Raw genomic sequence first — 18,710 nt, 5'->3', positions numbered from 1 at the left:
CCAGAACAGAAGCTTGCGTTCCAGACCTGCATTCCCGCTGATAGGCAAAGCGGGCCAGTATCTTGAGCGAAGTGTGTGCAGACAAGCCTCTTCCCCGCTGACAGTTATTTAGAGGTGTTGTCTGTAGAGTTGCAAGTTACAGAATCATCTCCCAGAGAGAGAGAGAGAGAGGGAGGGAGGGAGGAAGGGAAAGATGAGGGGAAAATGAAAAGACTTAACTAGCTGCAATGAATAAGATGGGCTTGAATGATTTTGAAACAAAGAATACACTATTTCAAAAATAAAATCTCATGAGACAATTTGGGGAAGTGTGACACTAACAAGATAGTGGATGACATAAATAATTATTATGAATTTATTTTAGGTGTGATACTGAAACGATACACACAGAGAGAGATTCTTAAGGCCCTTAGCTTTCAGAAATAGCGCCAGAATATTTACCAATGAAATAACATTATGTCTGAAATCGTTGCAAAATAATTTGAGGTGGGAATGAATACAGCCAATATATATATGAAATAGTATCAGCCATGGATTAATAACTGGAAGTTGGGTGATGGGTGTGTGGGGTTCATTATACTAGTCTCTTTCCTTTGGTAATGCTTGAAAAATTCTGTAATGGAACATTTTTTAAATTACAAATGCACATACCATTTGACTTTGACCCAACGTTTCCTCTTACAGGAAATTATCTTACAGATAGACTTGCTCATGTGTAAACTGATACACATAGAGCAGTACTCCTTGTGGAATTCTTCATAATAGTAAGATATTGGACCATGTCATATGTTCATCAACAGGGACTAGTTAAATATTGTATGGTACATGTTAGAGTCATTTCTATATATAGCTGTTGAAAAGAACAAGGTAGCTATATTTATTGATTTGGCATGATCTCCAAGTTATGTCCATGGAAAGAAAAGTGGATATTAAGCAACCATTTGTGTTAAGAAATAAAGGGAGGAAGACAATGTATGCATGTAATAGTGTTTGCCTCTGGGGAGATCTGGGGAGGTGGGGGCCAGGAATAGAAGGGAGCTTAAGTTTTACTCTATATACTTTTGTTTCTTCTAAATTTTGTGCTATAAAAATATATTATTCATAAAAAAATAAAAATATTTTTAAAAATTAAAGCAACACATGCTCCTTTAAGACAAACACGAGACAAACTTGTTAAACTAACTATAGAAAATCAAGGAGGTTTGCTAGAAATAGAGGCAGGAGGAATATAATTCTGAGTTGAATGGTATGTACTTTCTGGAACAATTTTAATCAACGGACAAACTATTTTAAAAGTAAATTTTGGGGGTGCCTGGGTGGCTCAATTGGTTGTCTGCCTTCGGCTCAGGTCCTGATCTTGGTGTCCTGGGATAAACCTCGTATGGGGTTTCTCAGCAGGGAATCTGCTCCAGTATTCTCTCTTCCTCTCACTCTGCCCCTTTCCCTGATTGTGCTTACTCTTTCAAATAAATAAATAAAATCTTAAAAAAATAATAAAATAAATTTTTATAAGACAGTCTGGTAAAATGTTTTTTGAAAGGTTCTATCTTTTCTTTTTTTTCTTTTTTTTTTTTTTTTTTGGTTCTATCTTTTCTACGGTTGTATTTGCAGGGCCTAACTATAGGGGATGGCACACAGTATGTGCCTTAATTAAAACATATTGAATGAATGGATGGATCACAGAAGACTTGTTTAATATGTGGCAAGTCTTTCATTTTGTAATTGATTATTTTATAGTATAGCAGATAGAATATTATAGAAAATAGAATGCTATGACAATATAACTTGATCTCTGGATCAAGGTCTGGATTTGAATCCCTGTCCTACCTAGGACTTACTGAGGTTCTGTGGCCTTGGGCAACCACCAAACCTCCCTAACCCTCAATCTATTCATATGTAAAATGGGTGAATAACAGATTACTTTGCTAAATTGTTGGGGAGATCCTTTGAGATGACTCCTATAAATCACTAAGCAGTATTAGTGGAGTCCTTGGCACATAGTAGGTCCTCAGTAAAAATGGACATTTATTTCATGGTATTTTATTTGACGGTAAAGGGGAGATGAATTGAGAATAAGAGGGAAATGCAAAGGTGGTGAAAAGGTACAATTTTCCAGTTATAAAATAAATGAGTCCTGGGGAGGTAATAGACAGCATGGTGACTATAGCTAATAATATTGTATATTTGAAAGTTACTAAGAGAGTGGATCAGAAAAGCTCTCATCACAAGAAAAAAAAATGTAACTGTGGTAGATGTTAACTAGACTTACTGTGGTGATCATCAGCAGTATCTACAATTATCAAATCATCATGCCGTGCATCTGAAACTAACATAATATTATTTGTCCATTATATCTCAATAGAAAAGAAGGAAAACAGACCTAATTCTCACCAGAAGGAAGGAAGGAAGTTGAGGTTGTTATTGTAAAGATAAAAGATTGTCTTTTTTGACAGAAAAATGCTCTGCTGTGGATAAAAGTTTAATTCGTGGAAGAAAAAAAATTAAGGAATTACATTTCCCGGGAAAGGCATAGAGGCAACTCTGATAGGTAATTCAAATAATTCAAGCTTCTCTTGTTAATTACAATTCTGTAATTCCCTCACCAGCCAGTATCATCACTCTGACTTCTCTCATGGGGGGCAGTTTCAGGGATGGGGTAGCTAGGAAGCGGGGAAAGAAAGGGAAAGCTGCGCCCAGTGGCCCGTGGTCCCAAAGTATGATCTGGGACCAGCAGCGCGGGGATCACTCAGAACCTGATTAGAAGTAAAACATCCCGTGTTTTAACAAGCCCTCCAGGTAATTCTGATGACTAACAGTGCCTTAAGGTAAAATACTCCCTGGGGATTCCAACTCTGGACTCAGTAATTTACCAGAAACCCAGATGTTAGTTTCAGGGGGGGAGGGGGAGTGGAAACAGATACTCTAAACACAGACTGGGCTCTGGAACTCTCCAATCCAATCACAAGCAGTACTTACTCTGTCATGTACTTCATGGGAGGGAAGCACAAAGTAGAAAACTTAGAAGGCAACTGCTTACAGCCTGTGTCTCAGTGATAGAAATGCTGAAACCTAATTCTCTCCTCCCAGAGGCCAAGAGAGGAAGGCACAGCTTCTGGAAGTGTGGTCAGGCCTGTAGATCCCGTAAGGGGGAGCAGGCGGGGTTTCCTCCTTACCTGGGCCACCTCGAAGGTGCTAGGAGACGTCACCAGCATGGGGAGGAAAGGAACACGTGAAAACATGGGCGGAAGCTCAGACCTCCCTAGGTCCCTTACCCTAACTGACCATTTCCATGAGGATTTTTATAGCACTCCTCCCATTTCAGAAGCAGGACGCCTCCTGGGCAGTCTGCCCTCTCAAACCCTGGGCAGGAAGCTGTTGGATGATTTGCCCTTGATTCAGAGGTAATCATTCTTAATTTCCTCGGATGGTTGGAGGGTGAGTGTCTAAGATCATAAAAGCTGGCCTTAAGCCCTGAGCTCTTGCTATGTTCCGGGGGAAGGGAGCGGGGTGGGGCGCAGGTCTGGGCATGCCTCCCCATGACACAGCACCACCTGAGTACACTGGCTCAGACTCCTGGGCTCACTTTTTCTAAAAGCACAATGTGCCTGGATGGAGCAGGAATACTTCTATCAAAGATGACCATGCAGGCCGGGCGCTCACCTGCCTGTACCCCTGAGCTTGGTACCCTATGTCCCCTGGAGCAAACCAGAGGAATTTGGTCTGGTTACAGCTTCCTTCTTGTAGGCAACCAAACATTGCCTGTTAAGACTTTCAAGGAAGGGATGCCTGGGTGGCTCAGTGGCTGAGCGTCAGCCTTTGGCTCAGGTCATGATCCTGGGTCCTGGGATCGAGTCCCACATCAGGCCCCCCACAGGGAGCCTGCTTAGCCCTCTGCCTGTGTTTCTGCCTCTCTCTCTGTGTCTCTCATGAATAAATAAATAAAATCTAAAAAAAAAAGGATTTCAGGGAAAGCCCAGGGCTTCAGAAGAGGCAAACTCTTTTCCCTTCCCTCCCACCCTGCCACGCTCTGGTTAGGGGGGAGCTTGGCTCTTCCTTAAGACTGAGGTTTCCGTATCCCATTTCTTTGTTCTCTCTTTTTTGCAAACTGATTTAATGGATGCAAGTAGTCAGTGTTCAAAACCTCAAAACATGTCTGACTTCAGGCCAAATCCACAAACAACTCCATGATTTTCTGAGTTTGCTATCATTGGTTAAAGCTGATTCAGAGCATTTCATACAAGTTTCCACTGTGGCTTTGATAAGTCATTTAAGAAAGATCCTATTTGGCAGCCTAATGGCCAATAAAATGAAACCATTCACACTACGGTTCATTTCTGTCAGGCTCAGAGGGCAGTTGGGGATCAGGAAATGTTGCTGGACTGTTTCAGATGAAAACTATTTCTCATGTGGCCCTGGAAATGCTTGCTTCTTATTTGAGATCTTTTTTGTCTCTGATTTCAGCCCTTTTCTGCAATAACTGAAGCACTTCTCTGCTGTTTTATTCTTTTTTCCTCTATCCGTTCTTCCAAAACACGTGTAAAAGAAGTGTAAATGCCCAAGGTCCGCGCAAACGTAGCAAAATCCCATTTTGAATGAACCATGTTTGCTTCCCTAAATTCTCTGAAGCGCTTTTCTGGGGGGCCTCTGACAGTTCTGGAGTTCCTGAAATGGGAGCATCTCGTGCCCACTTATTTCTCAGAATGTTGATTTTGGACCACACTGAAGTCACAATTATTCTTTGTGGATTAACTTTATGAGGCAGGGCTGCAGCTTTAAAATCCTCCTGCCCGCTCTCCCTGCCACCAAAGTCCTTTATGTACTATTTCCACTTTGAGCAGGATCATTAGCAAAAAATCCAGTGGTCTAGCTAGGGGGAGCCTGGGCTGCCAGGAAGGGAGGGAAGGACTGGGCTCCAGCCTGGGTGCTCCTGTGGAACTGGAGCTGGATGTGTGCCACCCATGACCTTGGTGTGTCCTCTTAGCCTCTGAAACAAAGGATGACCTCTCTTCTCACCTTAAAGGCTTATTTGAAATTATTTTGTCCTTCAAGTTATTTTTATGGTTAATCACTGAGCATTTTCTAAAACGTCTCTTATCACAGAAATGATTGTGAGCAGCGTGCTGTGTGACTTTTGTGTGACAGAGAGCTGTGTTTTACGTTGCTGGAGGGCTGTCTTCCACCTATTTCAGAGAGTGCTTTAACATTGGGCCTGGGAGTCACGATGGGGCTTTCTGGGACAGCCAGGCTTTGTCCTACATCTTTGCAATGGTCCTTGACTGCTGGAAAACCAGGAAAAGATTTCCTAAAATGTCTGACCTTGGGAGGATCCTGGCAGTTCCTATTTGCCCCCCAAAGAATCTTTTCAGATTCTGGGCCATCCTAACCGCACAAATATTTTTGGATACTTCTGCACAGTTAGAGATGCCGAGGAATGACTCTGAAACAGTTCCAGATTAGTCATCGCCTCCTGCAGGGATGGAGGGGCTCCAGTGGCAAATCATTGTCAGATACCCAAATCCCTCCTTAGCTGTCCTTAAACTCAGTGAATGCCTCTTCCTTTCCCTTCCTTCCTCTCTCCTTCTGTCCCTCTCTCCGGTTCTCTCTCTCCTTCCTTCTTTCTTCCCTCCTGTCCTCGTCCTGTCTTTTCCTACTTTCCTTTCAAAAATCTGAAATTACGCTTTCCTCTGCAGATCCCCTTACCACAGCTGGCTCCCTGACCTTGTTACCATTTGAGGCTTTGTCTCCCACCCTGCCTGTGTGGCCTGCCTATCTCCCTGTATCGTCACCGCTACCTTGAGGTTCCAGGTCAGGCTGAAAGCAGACGAGGGAAAGGCTTGGAGGGTTTCTATTTTGAAGAGGTTTTTTTGAAAGTCATCAAGTCAGGAGAACAGGGGCTTCCCGCCTATGTCAGGAGGTCCTTGAGACCCCTTCCCACCCGGTCTCTTGGTTCCCACCTGCTCCACCTCCACCCCTGGGAAAAGACCGCTTTCTGCTCTCTGTTTTGCCGACAAACTCATGAAACTCGGAGGGACTATCTCCCCTGGAAAGGCGGCATGCGGTACCCATCCATGTTTTTGACCATTCCATACCGTCTCATCTTTCCCTTCTTCATAACAACAAAGGAAAGAGGGTGAGCCCCTATGGGAAGGGATGGACGCATTCATTTTTGTATTCTCTGCAACTCGGGCAGTATTTACTGAATTCAATTCAGGTATCCTGAAAATACTTAAACCAATGCAGGGCTGCCGTAGAAGGGCTCATCTGGGCCTACTTGAACCAAACAAATCAATCCCATTGCTCATTTGGGTAGTTCCATTATCTGAGCTTTGCTTGGGGATCTGACTTTTGAGCACTCGCAGTAAAGCGAAGAGGAGGGCCTGTCCTCTGGGGCAGCGGTGGATGGGAGCCAGGAGCTGATCTCCCTGCATTCGCTGGAGTGACCCCAGCTGCATCTTCCACGGGGACTGTGAGCCCCTGAAATCAGGCTGTGGGGGGTCAACATGTGGACGCTCTTGTGATGGTCCTTCTGCCTCCAAGTGTCTGGCTCTTCCTGAGGAGGGGGCTGCTTCTCCTGACCTGCCCCTGCCACCTCCTGCCTGGGCCCGACCCAACTGTGAAGAAAGCAGCTCTCTGAGGGATGACCTTAAGTTGGTCATGCACACGAAAGCACAGCCTTCACTTTCAGCAACCAAATGCAGTGAATCCTTGTCTTAAAACTGTGGTTGGGGCATGCTTGATTGGCTAGGAAGTGCTTTAAGGCCGTCTGTCTATACAAACAGGAATGGACAAAACAAGGGTTCTGTCTCCCAGGGAAATGGGTAATTTCCCAGAATGGGTAACGGTTCTGTCCGCTGCGGCTGAGTCCGCCTGTGGGGCAGGCCGTTTGTCCAAGCAGGTCTAATTGCAGTGGCCTATGTAGTGATAACAGCTCTGCTATAGCTTTCAAGAGGAGCGTCCTCACCCCTGAAGCAGGCTTTTTGATTGGCAGGCTGCAGAAATGAGCCCAAATAGGAGCACCCGGCTCATTGCTTTCTAACCATACTATCTCATGGAAAAGTCACTCAGAAAGAAAAACTGGTGTGTACTGCCCCCATTGGCTCATATTTTCGAGATATAATCCTTCCCAAAGGTAGACTAGATTTGTAAGCCCCCCTTACTGTTGCCATCCACACTCCCAGAGACAAGTATTTGGCGGATTTCCAAGTCCTGCGGTCCTAACTTTGACTTGCACATCACCGGGCAGTAGGATTGGACACCTCCCAGCCGAGGTGGGACCAGCATCCTGTACGTGCAGAATCACGGCTTCCACTTGTGAGAAGTAGCCTTTCACACGGCCAGTTGGGCTTGCCGTGAGGGCTCCTTTACTTTGGACAGTTGTCTCTTGCTCCCTTGCAAGGGGCATGCGTAGGCAGAGGGAGGACTGAGTCTCCTTGCCTGGGCACAACTAATCGGGCTGATAGTGAATGTAAACTTGACATCCCTGACTCTGGAATGCAAAGTTCAGGGAAGCTATCATTCATTATCATTCTTACAACAAATGTTTCTTCCTTTTCTTTCTTTCTTTCTTTCTTTCTTTTCTTTCTTTCTTTCTTCTTTCTTTTCTTTTTTTTTTTGACTGCTGATACAGGTGGCACTTTTTCATGTAGGAAAGAGGTGGATGTGAATTTAGATGTAGTCTTTGGAAGACTCATTTCTTCTGTCTCAGACTCTAGCGGGAGTCGTGTGGGTGGCAGGGGAACAGAGCACTGGTGCAGGGGAGGCAGGGGGAGCCTGTGGCAGCCCCCAGTAATGCAGGGCACCTCCCCGAGGGCCACAGAGGCAGCGAGAGGTGGTGGCAGGGAGGGCAGAGGAAGACTGTGGCTCAAAAGAAGACAATGTCTCTGCAACAAAGCTTTGGGACAGAGAGAAGGGGCCCCAGAGGCCTGCTGGGAAGAACCATCCCTATGAGAACAAAGGGACACTGTCTGTAAGAAAACAGAGACATGAGGAAGAGAAGAAGAAAAAGATGGTAAAGCAGGCTTCCTTCCACCTGGGAAATAGGTAAGGGGCCTGTACCTGGCTACTATTCCCTGGAAGTTGGGAATGGTTTCAGAGGAAGAAGCTAGAGTTACCCCATGACCTAGCTGCACACTTAGCTTCAGCAGTTCCAAGTGAGGCCACGGCAGTATAAGCCCAGCAAGTGAGCAAACCTGGGAAGGGAGAGGGCATTTACCAGCTCCTTAGGTCAGCTCCTGAGGTAGTGGTAAATCGCACATTTTGTTCAAGAGTTGTTCAAGTGATTGTGTGACCAGCAGAAGTCACCATTCGGTCTGCCACTATTTATGATGCGCAGTAGATAATGCGATGCTGTTGTTCAAATGCCTATCGAGCCTCCTGGTCCCAGAGAGAGGAGGCAGAGGGGGATGCCAGAGTCACCCTGGAGCTGCCTCTGGTCCCTGGTGGACTCCTCTGGTGTCCCAGAGCTGCCTGGTGAGTCAGTCTGGAAAAGCACATGGCTGCACTTTTCCATGGGAGCAGGTAACAAAGCTACAGCTGGGCAGGAGCCTCCTGGGCAGAACAAGCCGACTCCTGCCTCATTCCTTGGCTTAAGGCCAAGTTAACCAGACTGAGGGACATTCCAGAGGATGAGGAATACCAGGATCCCCGGCCTGGCTACCAGGCTGTGGTGGGGACCCCGGGATGACCACGTGCACCCCGGTGGAGCTGGGAGCCGCGTGTGATTCGGGTGGCAGAGCCCACCAAGAGCTCACACCAAGGTTAGGACACAGGAAAGTGGGAGGGCAGTGGAAGAGCTTTGTCTCCCAGGCAGAAGCAGCTCGCCAGCTAGAAGGAGACCTGAGGGGTTTTAAATCCAGCAAAAACTCCACCTTCTAGAAGCCCGCCTGTCCACCTCCTTTCATGGTCCTGACGATAATGGGGCATGTGCCTTGATGAGAAGAATAACCCCAACTAGGCCTGGGGCCACACAGCCTAAGTGAGTGTGTAGGGCTAGTCCATCAACAGCTAGTGCTCTGGATGCTGGGAAGGTGCCTGCCAGCGGATTTATTAGGGCGAGGCCCTTTGCGGTCTATTCTCACTGCCCATCTCCGGGAAATATGTCACATATGACACTGCTAGATGATGTTGGTGTCTACAACCAACACGCTGGGTTGTCTTACTCAGACCAGAAGGATTCCTTGGCACAGATAAGCAGAGGGAAGTTTATGGCACTCAGGTCTTCTTGTAACAGCTTGTGCTTCTGCGATGCTGGCAATTCGAGGGGTCCACGCAGGACAAAGGCCACGCTGAAGCACTCAGGAGTGAGCAGTGAAGTGAATAACGCTGTGGGGTAGAAACCCACCGTGCTCAAAGCCCGGCACAGGACACAGCAGCCACAGCTTCCAGCCCTTGAAGTGACACGATGGAAATATGCCCTGTCCTCTTGGGAAGCGGCACGCTACCATAGTAAGCCAACCTCAGGTAAGATGTTGCAAGACCACACAAAGAAGATTTTTATTCCAGATTCCATTTCATTTCCAAAATGTCCACCGTTTTGGTCCTGAACCTGTGTCTTGATGAAATCCTCATGAAATTTAAAGCAGGGAGGTCAGTGAGGTGAGCGTCTGGGTGAAAGAATTACAAATGCACCTTCGTGAGCACAGGTGTGCACATTGGCATCATCACCACAGAGGTTCAGACTCATTCATTCTCACTTTGGTCACAGCAACTGACCCCACAATCAAGGCAGACTGCTATACCATCTTATCCCAAACCTGAGATGAGATTAAAGGCCGTCAGCATAATTTCCTGGGACTGTCTGTGGGTTAAAGTCTTAAGATGTAACTTTTATTTTTTTAAGGTTTTCTTTATTTATGGGTTTGTGAGAGAGAGAGATGGAGAAAGAGGAATACCAGGATCCCTGGCCTGGTGACTGGGCTGCGGTGGGGACCCCAGGATGACCACGTGCACCCCGGTGGAGCTGGGAGCTGCATGTGTGTGATTCGGGAGGCAGAGCCCAGAGATGAATTTAAGGATTTTATTTATTTATGAGAGAGAGAGAATGAGAGAGAGATTGCTCATGAGCAAGGGTGGGGAGTGTGTGTGAGAGGGCTAGGAGTGGGGAGGGGCAGAAGGAGAGGGAGAAGCTGGTTCCCCGGAGCAGGGAGCCTGATGTGGGGCTCCATCCCTGGACCCCGAGATCATGATCTGAGCCGAAGGCAGACCCCAAGATCAACTGAGCCACCCAGGCGCCCCTTGAGATGGAACTTTTAAAAATAAAAACATAGGGGTGCCTGGATGGCTCAGTTGGTCTTGGGGTCTGCCTTTGGCTCAGGTCATGATCCTGGAGTCCTGGGACGGAGCCCGGAGTGAGGCCCCCTGATTATTGGGGACTCTGCTTCTCCCTCTCCCTCTGCCCCTCCCCCATTTGTGCTCTCTCTCATGCTCACGCTCTCAAATAAATACATAAAATCTTAAAAAAAAACTAAAAACATAACTTTAGAAGTATGATCAAAGATCAATGCTGTCTCATTTGCAGCAACTTTTTAAAGAAAACATTTTTTCCCCTCAATTCTTTTCAAGCACATCTTAATGGCCCCTGTCTCTCACTCATGGTTTTAGTTAGAATCTTTTTTTGCCAGCTCACCCAGCATCCTAATTTTTGAAACAGAGAATTCGTGCACGGCCCTGGAACATGGGCTTATTTTGACATTAAAAGCTCACGATGTCGACCCCAGAGCCATCAGGTTGGGGAGGGTAAGTGCAAGGAAACCACTGGGCAGGAAGTTGCTGTTTGCTGTGTGATTCACCCTCACGATGCTGCCAGCATGAATCAAGCTTGGCCTCTCCCTCCCAAACCTTAAAGTCCAGTGTGACTGAAAGGGAGGGTGCCAGCTTGGTTGAGATGAGAGTCCGATAAGAGCTGGTCTGAGTTAAGATAAGGAAAGTATATCCCAATTCTGGGTAAGTATCCAAAGGGATTGAAAACCACGTCACGAAGGAATGTTTGCACATGCATGTTCACAGCAGCGTTGTTCATAACCGCCAAAATGTGGAAGCAGCCCGCACGCATGTCTATCAGTGGATGAACAGATAAACAAAATGTGGTGTATGCACAATATGGAATACACAGCCTTAAAAAGAAAAGGGGACATGTCCTACTACACGGATGAACCTTGAAGACATTAAAGTTGCAGGAAATAAGCCAGTCGCAGAAGGCAAATACTAGATAATTTCACCTACCTGAGGTTCTTGGAGTCATTGAATCCATAGAGAAAATAAAAATACAATGGATGTTGCCAGGGCTGGGAGCAGATGGAAGAGGGAATGTGGGGAGTTATTGTTGAATGAGTCCAGGGTTTCAGTTTTACAAGATGAAAATGTTCTGGAGATGTTGCACAACAATGTCAATACACTTAACATTATTGAACTGTACACTTAAAAATCTTTGGGATGGGGGCACCTGGGTGGCTCAGCGGTTGAGTGTCTGCCTTTGGCTCCGGTCGTGATCCGGGGTCCTGGGATCGAGTCCTACATCGGGCTCCCTGCAGGGAGCCTGCTTCTCCCTCTGCCTGTGTCTCTGCCTCTCTCTGTGTCTCTCATGAATGAATAAATATAATCTTTAAAAAAATTGTTGGGATGGTAAAAAAAGAAAGACATAGATATTGTATGTGTAGAAAGTGATGGGAACATAAGAAATGCACTTAGGTATGTGATGGTTAATTTCAGGTTGACTGGGCCACTGGGTGCCCACCCAGTTGGTCAGACGTTATTCTGGGCATTTTTGTAACGGTGTTTCTGAATGAGATTGACATGTGAGTCAGTAGATTGAGTAAAGCAGATTGTCATCCCTGATGGGATGGGCCCCATTCAATCGGTTGAAGGCCTCCAGAGGACAGAAAGGCTGACTCTCTGCAGAATAAGAGAGATTTTTTTCTGCCTCCTTACCTTCAGGCTAGGATGTCAGGTTTTTTTTCCCTGCTTTAGGACTCAGACTGACACATTGGCTCTCCTAAGTGTCTGGCTTGCCTGCTCACCCTACAGAACTTGGGATTTTTCAGTCTGCATAATCTGATTTGGTTTCTCTGTAGAACCCAGTCTGGTACAGGGTCTTAGGAAGATTCCTGGAAGGGAAGTTCAACAGACCCGAGCTTTGTCAGAAAGCTCAATTGTACAGCACAAATGGGACACAGAGGCCCGTGTGACACGTCGAGGTCTATGTCAAGGTAGTTCGGCGTTACTAGAGCCCGGGATGAGGCTGAGAGGAGGTGGGGCCAGCCCACAGAGAGACTTCTGTGCTATGCCGAGGGACTTTATCCTATAGGCCGGCACTTCCCACCCAGGTCTGCAGACAGAGGTGTGTAGGAGGTACCTCCCACAAGACACATACAAGCCAGCTCTCAAATTAAAGCCAGATAGGGCTAGGAATTCCCCAGCTGAACAGGTTCCTTTACTGCAAGACTTTTTAGAGGCTTTAATGAGCTGATGTGTAGCATGAATCTTCAAGAGACCACACTATGTTTTAACACAGACTCCCTCCCCCTGTCTAATTCTGATACCTATTGGGATGGTAAAGAAAGCCAGTTTCCACAGAGTGCTGCAGAGAACCTGGAAGTCACTGAAGGGTTTAAGTGGGAAACTGACCTGGCCAGTTCGTTGATTTTGGTAGATAAATTTGGCTGAAGTAGGGACGCCTGGGTGGCTCAGTGGTTGAGCATCTGCCTTCCGCTCAGGTCGTGATCCCAGGGTCCAGGATCAAATCCCGCATCGAGTTCCCTGCAGGGAGCCTGCTTCTCCCTTTGCCTGTGTCTTTACCTCTCTCTGTGTCGCTCATGAATAAATAAATCGAAATCTATACTTCGGTGTATGAAGATGTTGTCAGCTTTCAGCATAGACCCCGTTAGATTCCTTTGGATCCCTCTTGCTGTTTCTGTGTGGACTGCCCTTGGGCTACTAGGGCTTCTTCATTCCTTCTCCTGGTATGTCCTTGGCAACCACTGACTAGTGTGGGAATGTGAAAAGCCCAGCTCCCTTCCTCAGATTGGGTCAAACCCGAGGCAGAGTCTACACTCAGAAGCAACTCTGTGGTGACAGTCAGGCTGAGGCTGGCATTTGCCCTGATACCTTGTCCTTCTGTCCCTTCTTCCCCATCCCTGTCCCATTTTCCCACTTCCTCCCTCACTCTGCTCCTGGGAAATGCAACCTAGGAGGGCAGGCTGTTGTGCTGGTTCTTTAAAAGAAGGCAGGGTGGTAGGAGTAGGAATGGGGAGATGGAATCAGTTTCAAGAATTTTTGTAAAGATGTAAAACAAGTAGAAATTAATATAGAAGATTAGATAGGATGAGCCTATGATGATTTCAGCCTCCTGACTTAGGCAACTATAAGCTACCACCATCTTTAGGAAAATAGAAAAAGTCAAATTTGATGAATTCCTTTTTGACCTATGGAAACTGAAGCACCTGGGGGACAGCCATACCAAGAGTTTTTTCAAACTTGTAAGGACATGAGATTCAAGAAGAAAGGGGAGAACCGGAGATGTGGACAAAAGAACCATGAGTCAAAAGGTCATTTAAAGCAAACAAACAAGCAAAGCAGAATGAGTAAGTCATTCAAGGCTTATGGCTTGTGAGGAGTGGGTTGAAGGTCAAGTTCCCGCAGCCTCTTGGTTTAAGGGGCAGGCAGAGGAAGAAGTCTATAAAGACTGAGAGAGGGTGACAAAGCATGAGAGACTCCTAACTCTGGGAAACCAACAAGGGGTAGTGGAAGGGGAGAGGTGGGCGGGATGGGCTGACTGAGTGACGGGCACTGGGGGGCACTTGAGGGGATGGGCACTGGATGTTATACTATATGTTGGCAAATCGAACCCCAATAAAAAAATATACGAAAAAAAAGATTGAGAAAGGATCCTAGGGAGGTGGGGCGGGGGGTGGTCCTTGAGAGGATGGGTAGGCTGCACACTGAACTAATTCTAGGAGGAGTGCCGGTAGTGTTGAATAAGCTAGGGACTGCTGGGGTTCCAGCGGATGAGGCCATATGGAAGCTGTTGGTGACTTCAGAAATCCATATCCAGGGGGTAACAGGAAAGCTAGTAAGTTGAGTCAGTGGCCATTGAGGATGTGGAGATGTCAGTGTCAATAAGCCTGATGGAACTAAAGGAAACAACATCAGTGAGTTTCACAGATGAGGAAACTGAGGCCCAGAAGCTAATTAATGTACCCAAAGTCCAAGGTAATGGTGTAGCCAGCCTTCAGATTGGGGGCGTGTTTGACTCAGGCCTGCCTGTCCTCTCACTTCCATCTGGCTGCCTCCCAAGCAAATCATTTGGCCTTTACCAGTTTCTGAACACTGACTGCCTCTCCTTCGAGTCTCTCCTTTTCAACTAGCACAAGAAATACACTCTCAAAAGTGAAAGGCAAAGCCTCTCCATTGTCCCTTCTCTCCAGGCTCTCCCTCTTGCCTCACCCTTTGACAAAAATGGACCGAAATTTTCCAAGATCAAGAAGCATAAAATCTGAATTTTTTTCCTTGTCAGAAGGAAACTTTCCAGTCTTTCTAAAAAATTTCCACTCATTTTATAAAGAAAAGAAGTACACCATGTCTCCCTCGAGCTACTCTAGCAGTTAGCAACTAGCTAAATGCTGTTCACTATAGCTTCTTAAGTGCTCAGTAACCTGTAGCTTATGATTTTCCATGAGACAACTGTAGTTCAAGCGATGTCCTATTACATACCTTATACCTGAAGGCTGCACTGGTATATATTTTTTGTACGTAAAACCAAATGCACAAAGATTTTTAAATTCTATTTATTTAAACTAGAAAAAAAAAAAAACCCAAAGCAATTCACCTATTTCTCTTACTCCCCACCTCTGACAACCACCAGTCTATTCTCTGTATGTATAAACTTGGTATGTATATAATTATAAATATATATATTTAGATGCCACATATAGGAAAGATCATATGGTATTTGTCTTTCTTTGGCTTATTTCACTTAGTATAATGCCCTCAAATTCCATCCATGTTGCTGCAAATGTCCAAATTTCTTTCTTTTCTATAGATACATAATATTCAGTTGTGTATATAAACTGTAGTTTTTTATCCACTCATCCATCGATGGACACTTAGGTTGTTTCCATATTTTGGCTATTGTAAATAATCCTGCAATAAGCACGGGTGTGAATATATCTTTTTGAATTAGTGTTTTTGTTGGCTTCAGATAAATACCCAGAAATAGAATTACTGGATTGTAGGGTAATTCAGTTTTTAATTTTTTGAGGAACTGCCCTACTATTTTCCAGAGTGGTGGCACAGTTTGCATTCCCCTTTCTCCACATCTTCACCAACACTTATTGCTTATCTTTTTCAGAATAGCCATTCTAAAAGGTGTGAGGCATTATCTCACTGTGGGTTTGATTTGCATTTCCCTGATGATTAGTGATGTTGAGCATCTTCTCATGTAAAGATTTAATTTTGACCCCAGAAAGGAGAAAATAGCTTGCAAGTTTGAGATGCTATCCTGTGGGTACAAAATATGCACTGAACCAGCTTCCAGTATATGGTGCATTCTCACCATCAGCCAAAATACCTAGATTTTGGGTGAGGATAAGGGTGGCACATTTCATGATTAGACCTAATATCTGACGAGTGGCTGAATAGGTCACTCAAAATATGCCACTTTGGCATAAGGATTATTTTAAGCCCAAGGCACTTGAAAAACAGCAAGTGCGAGAAGAATGCTCTGATCTGTTTTCTTCCTGAAAGCAGGAGATGCACCCCCTTGTGAAAGGTTTTCTCCCTATGCCAGGAGGAAAGGAACACTCTTCATCACCAGATGGGGAGTCAAGGTGGAGAGAAGTCTATTCAAAGATACTGTGTTACATGCCTCTTATCTCCCTTTAAGCTCCCCATATATTTTGTTACTTTTCCTACAATTGCCTCTCTTTGTTCAACCTGGTACAGAGACACAGGCCCAGCATGCTTTTGTGTCTTCATTGTTCTATGGAGGCTCCCACATGCATGTAAGAGACTATGTCCTTTCCTCTGTTGATGTCTTATGTCGACTTCATTCTCAGGCACAGCTGGAGATCCTACAAGGGTAGAGGTAAAGTTTTCTCTCTTGCAGGAGTCACCACCTCGGTTCCTGCTTAGGCACAGGAGATCCCTCACCACTGCTTTTGTGCCCAATATACTTGCCTGCACAGTAAACAAGTGTGAAGAAAGTAGTTTTGGCTTTGCAAACCCTTTGAAAGGGATGCAGGGTGCAGGGATCACATATTGAGAACCACTGAATTAAGCTACTATATGCTGGGCAGTTTTTGTCATAGAGGCGAGAGCAGAATCATTTCATTCATGCAAGTGAATGGTGGGGATGTGTAGCTTGTGTTGTTATGTATTGCTCATGTCTCATGTCTGTTCTCATTTTTGACTCCGTGACTGGCCAAGGAGGGCTGCTCACGGCTCATCATGGAGATGGTGTTGGGCTAAATGAGCTGACCTTTTCGAATCCCTGGCCTTCTAGTGTGAAAGGTGAGATAGCCAGGCAGGTGAGCACTTGAACGAGCTGCCTGGACCATAGGGTTACATCCCCCCTGACAGAAATCACCTATTTTTTTCCAACTAAAAATAAGCCATAGAGATCCATGGGTTAAGCACCACCAACAAGAAGCAAGAGAGCAATATGATCTGATCATCAAGTAGGTCAGGGTGGCAAGTATCAAGAGAATGGCCCGTAAGACCAGATACCATTATCTGTTCATTTTAGTTAGAATGCACTTTGCAGTTGTGCACTTCCAGGTTTATGGCTATTACTGCAGATAAGGTTTGTGTCGATGTACAGAGCTCTGTGTCTTCTTTAAGGACTCATCCCTCTAAAAGTATATTTACACATGTAGTTCCCTGGTGTACACGTCTCTGGGTATTTTGTTTTTTAGCTGAATGCATGTCTACAAAGCAGGTTGTCTATACCCGACTTGTGGACCTGCAGAAGGCTACGGAGTCCAACTTCCTGGATGCACACGGTCCGCAGGGGAGAGTATCCGGGGAGGGTGACAGGGGTGCACTGGTTCAGGTTCCCAGAGGAGCATGCCTTACATTCTGAGAGAGATGCCCCCTGAATTCTTTTGCTAGGACCATAGGAACATAGTGCCATGTGTCATGGACTGGGGGTGGGGCTTAAACAACAGAAACTTAGTGTCTCACAATTCTAGAGACTGGAAGTCCAGGATCAAGGTGCTAGCAGGGTGGGGTCCTTCTGAGAGCTCCAAAGGACAATCCGTCCCTTACCTCTCCCCTGACTTCTGGTGCTTTGCTGGCAATCTTTGGTGTTCCTTGGTTTGTAGACATATTGCCTTCATTTCTGTCTTTGTGCTCACGTGACATTCTGTGTGTATGTGTTTGTGTCCAAATATCCCCCCACCCTTTTTTTTTTTTTACATAAGGACACCAGTCGTACTCGATTAGGGCCCACCCTTAACTTATCTAATCACGTCTACAACAAATATATTTCTAAACAAGGTCATATTCTAAGGGACAGCAGTTAGGACTTTGACATATGAATTCTGGAGGGACATCCTTCAACTGATAACACCTTCACTAATAATAGGAGCAAATTGTTCATAACTAATAGTAACATGAGAAAGAATTGGAGGCACATGCGCAGAAAGAGGGGTGACTGAGGAGGAGATAGAAGGACAAGGTTTGGAAGAAAGGGGGAAGGCAGGTCTCTCCCAGAGCTACCAAGCCATCCAGCTGCACAGGCTCATCCATACCCAAGTATGGGGCCCTTGGGGCTGGGCAGAGCCAGTGGTGGCCCAGTGGCCTGGTGGCCCTGTGTTCTATGTAGGTCAGACTCATGGGAGAGTTGTGGATTCTGGTTACACCCCATGTGGTCAAGGCTCTCAAGTGGGAATCAGTATAGTCCCTGTCCCAGAGTGATTAGCATGTGACCAGCTTGGAACGATGGCCAGCTTCCCATGAAATGCCTAGGACAGAGTCCTCATAAATTTGATTGGTGCTAGTGATCTGGGGCTTCATGGTGGTGTTCTGCTCCCCAGACTGTAGTTCTGCTCCCCAGAACACCACCATGAGGTGGCCAGCATGCCTGGTCACTGGATGTGGGGTGTAGGGTGAGAATACTCACAGCTACTTCACAGAAAGCCAATGCCTCTGAGCAGTGAGACAAATGTATCCACTCCTCATTACATGGATACGGTGCTGTTAAATCAAGACATACCCACCATGCAGAAGGCAGGGCTCTCTGCTTGCCTCATGAGTCATAGTCCCTGCCATCAGGGACTCAAACGTGCTAGGATCTACTTTTCCAGATTTGTTTCTTTGATTTAATGGAAAATACATTTCTATTTCCTCACCTCACTATTTTTATATCTGGACCAGAGTTAGGTACTCAATCTTCTTGTTCCCATCAGCTTTTTGCTTCTACCCGAGTCCTGTGGCTGAGTGAGGGTCAGCCAGAGGACCTGCCCCAACACAGAACGACAGTGCGGCTCTTCCCAGCACATGTGCAGGTCCTCCAGCCCCATGCTGGCCCAGCAGTGAGCCAGGCCTGAGAGGAGGATCGAAAAAAGAGGCCATAGTAAGAAATGGCTGTTTTGGTTTAAAGTTGTGCTGGTACACTCATGTTTGTGACTTGTTTGCCTTTTTTTTTTTTTTTTTCTCCTTTGGGTTTTTCAGACACCTGTGTCACTGTGGGAATAACAAGAAGTCCTCTGAGCTAT

The 18,710-nt window shown here is 45.9% G+C and overlaps 1 protein-coding gene and 1 long non-coding RNA gene across 15 annotated transcripts in view; one reads left to right on the top strand and one right to left on the bottom strand.

Annotated features, from left to right (window-relative positions):
• The window catches only part of FHL2 (four and a half LIM domains 2), a 67,551-nt gene that overhangs the window by 36,306 nt on the left and 12,535 nt on the right, over window positions 1-18,710 (bottom strand). The window contains exon 1 of one of the 4 annotated variants that reach the window (XM_035721709.2): window positions 3,174-3,309. The exons of 1 other annotated variant lie outside the window; for it this stretch is intronic. In XM_035721709.2, the coding sequence (XP_035577602.2) occupies window positions 3,174-3,239 (66 nt within the window). In that variant the 5' untranslated portion in view covers window positions 3,240-3,309. Of the gene's footprint in view, window position 1; window positions 180-2,976; window positions 3,002-3,173; window positions 3,310-18,710 lie in introns of those variants that run through there. 2 more of the 4 variants (XM_049115389.1, XM_025463022.3) reach the window with 2 other exon arrangements.
• LOC112669714 (uncharacterized) overlaps window positions 3,313-18,710 on the top strand; it is a 46,475-nt gene continuing 31,077 nt past the window's right edge. For 10 of the 11 annotated variants that reach the window (XR_007413542.1, XR_007413538.1, XR_007413541.1 and 7 more), the window contains exon 1: window positions 4,082-9,459. This is a non-coding gene — a long non-coding RNA (uncharacterized LOC112669714). Of the gene's footprint in view, window positions 3,402-4,081; window positions 9,460-18,710 lie in introns of those variants that run through there. The other variant, XR_007413539.1, reaches the window with a different exon arrangement.

Source organism: Canis lupus, chromosome 10, assembly GCF_003254725.2.
Source record: "Canis lupus dingo isolate Sandy chromosome 10, ASM325472v2, whole genome shotgun sequence".
In the NCBI taxonomy this organism is placed as follows: Eukaryota; Metazoa; Chordata; class Mammalia; order Carnivora; family Canidae; genus Canis; species Canis lupus.
This window is presented reverse-complemented; position numbering and strand designations above follow the sequence as displayed.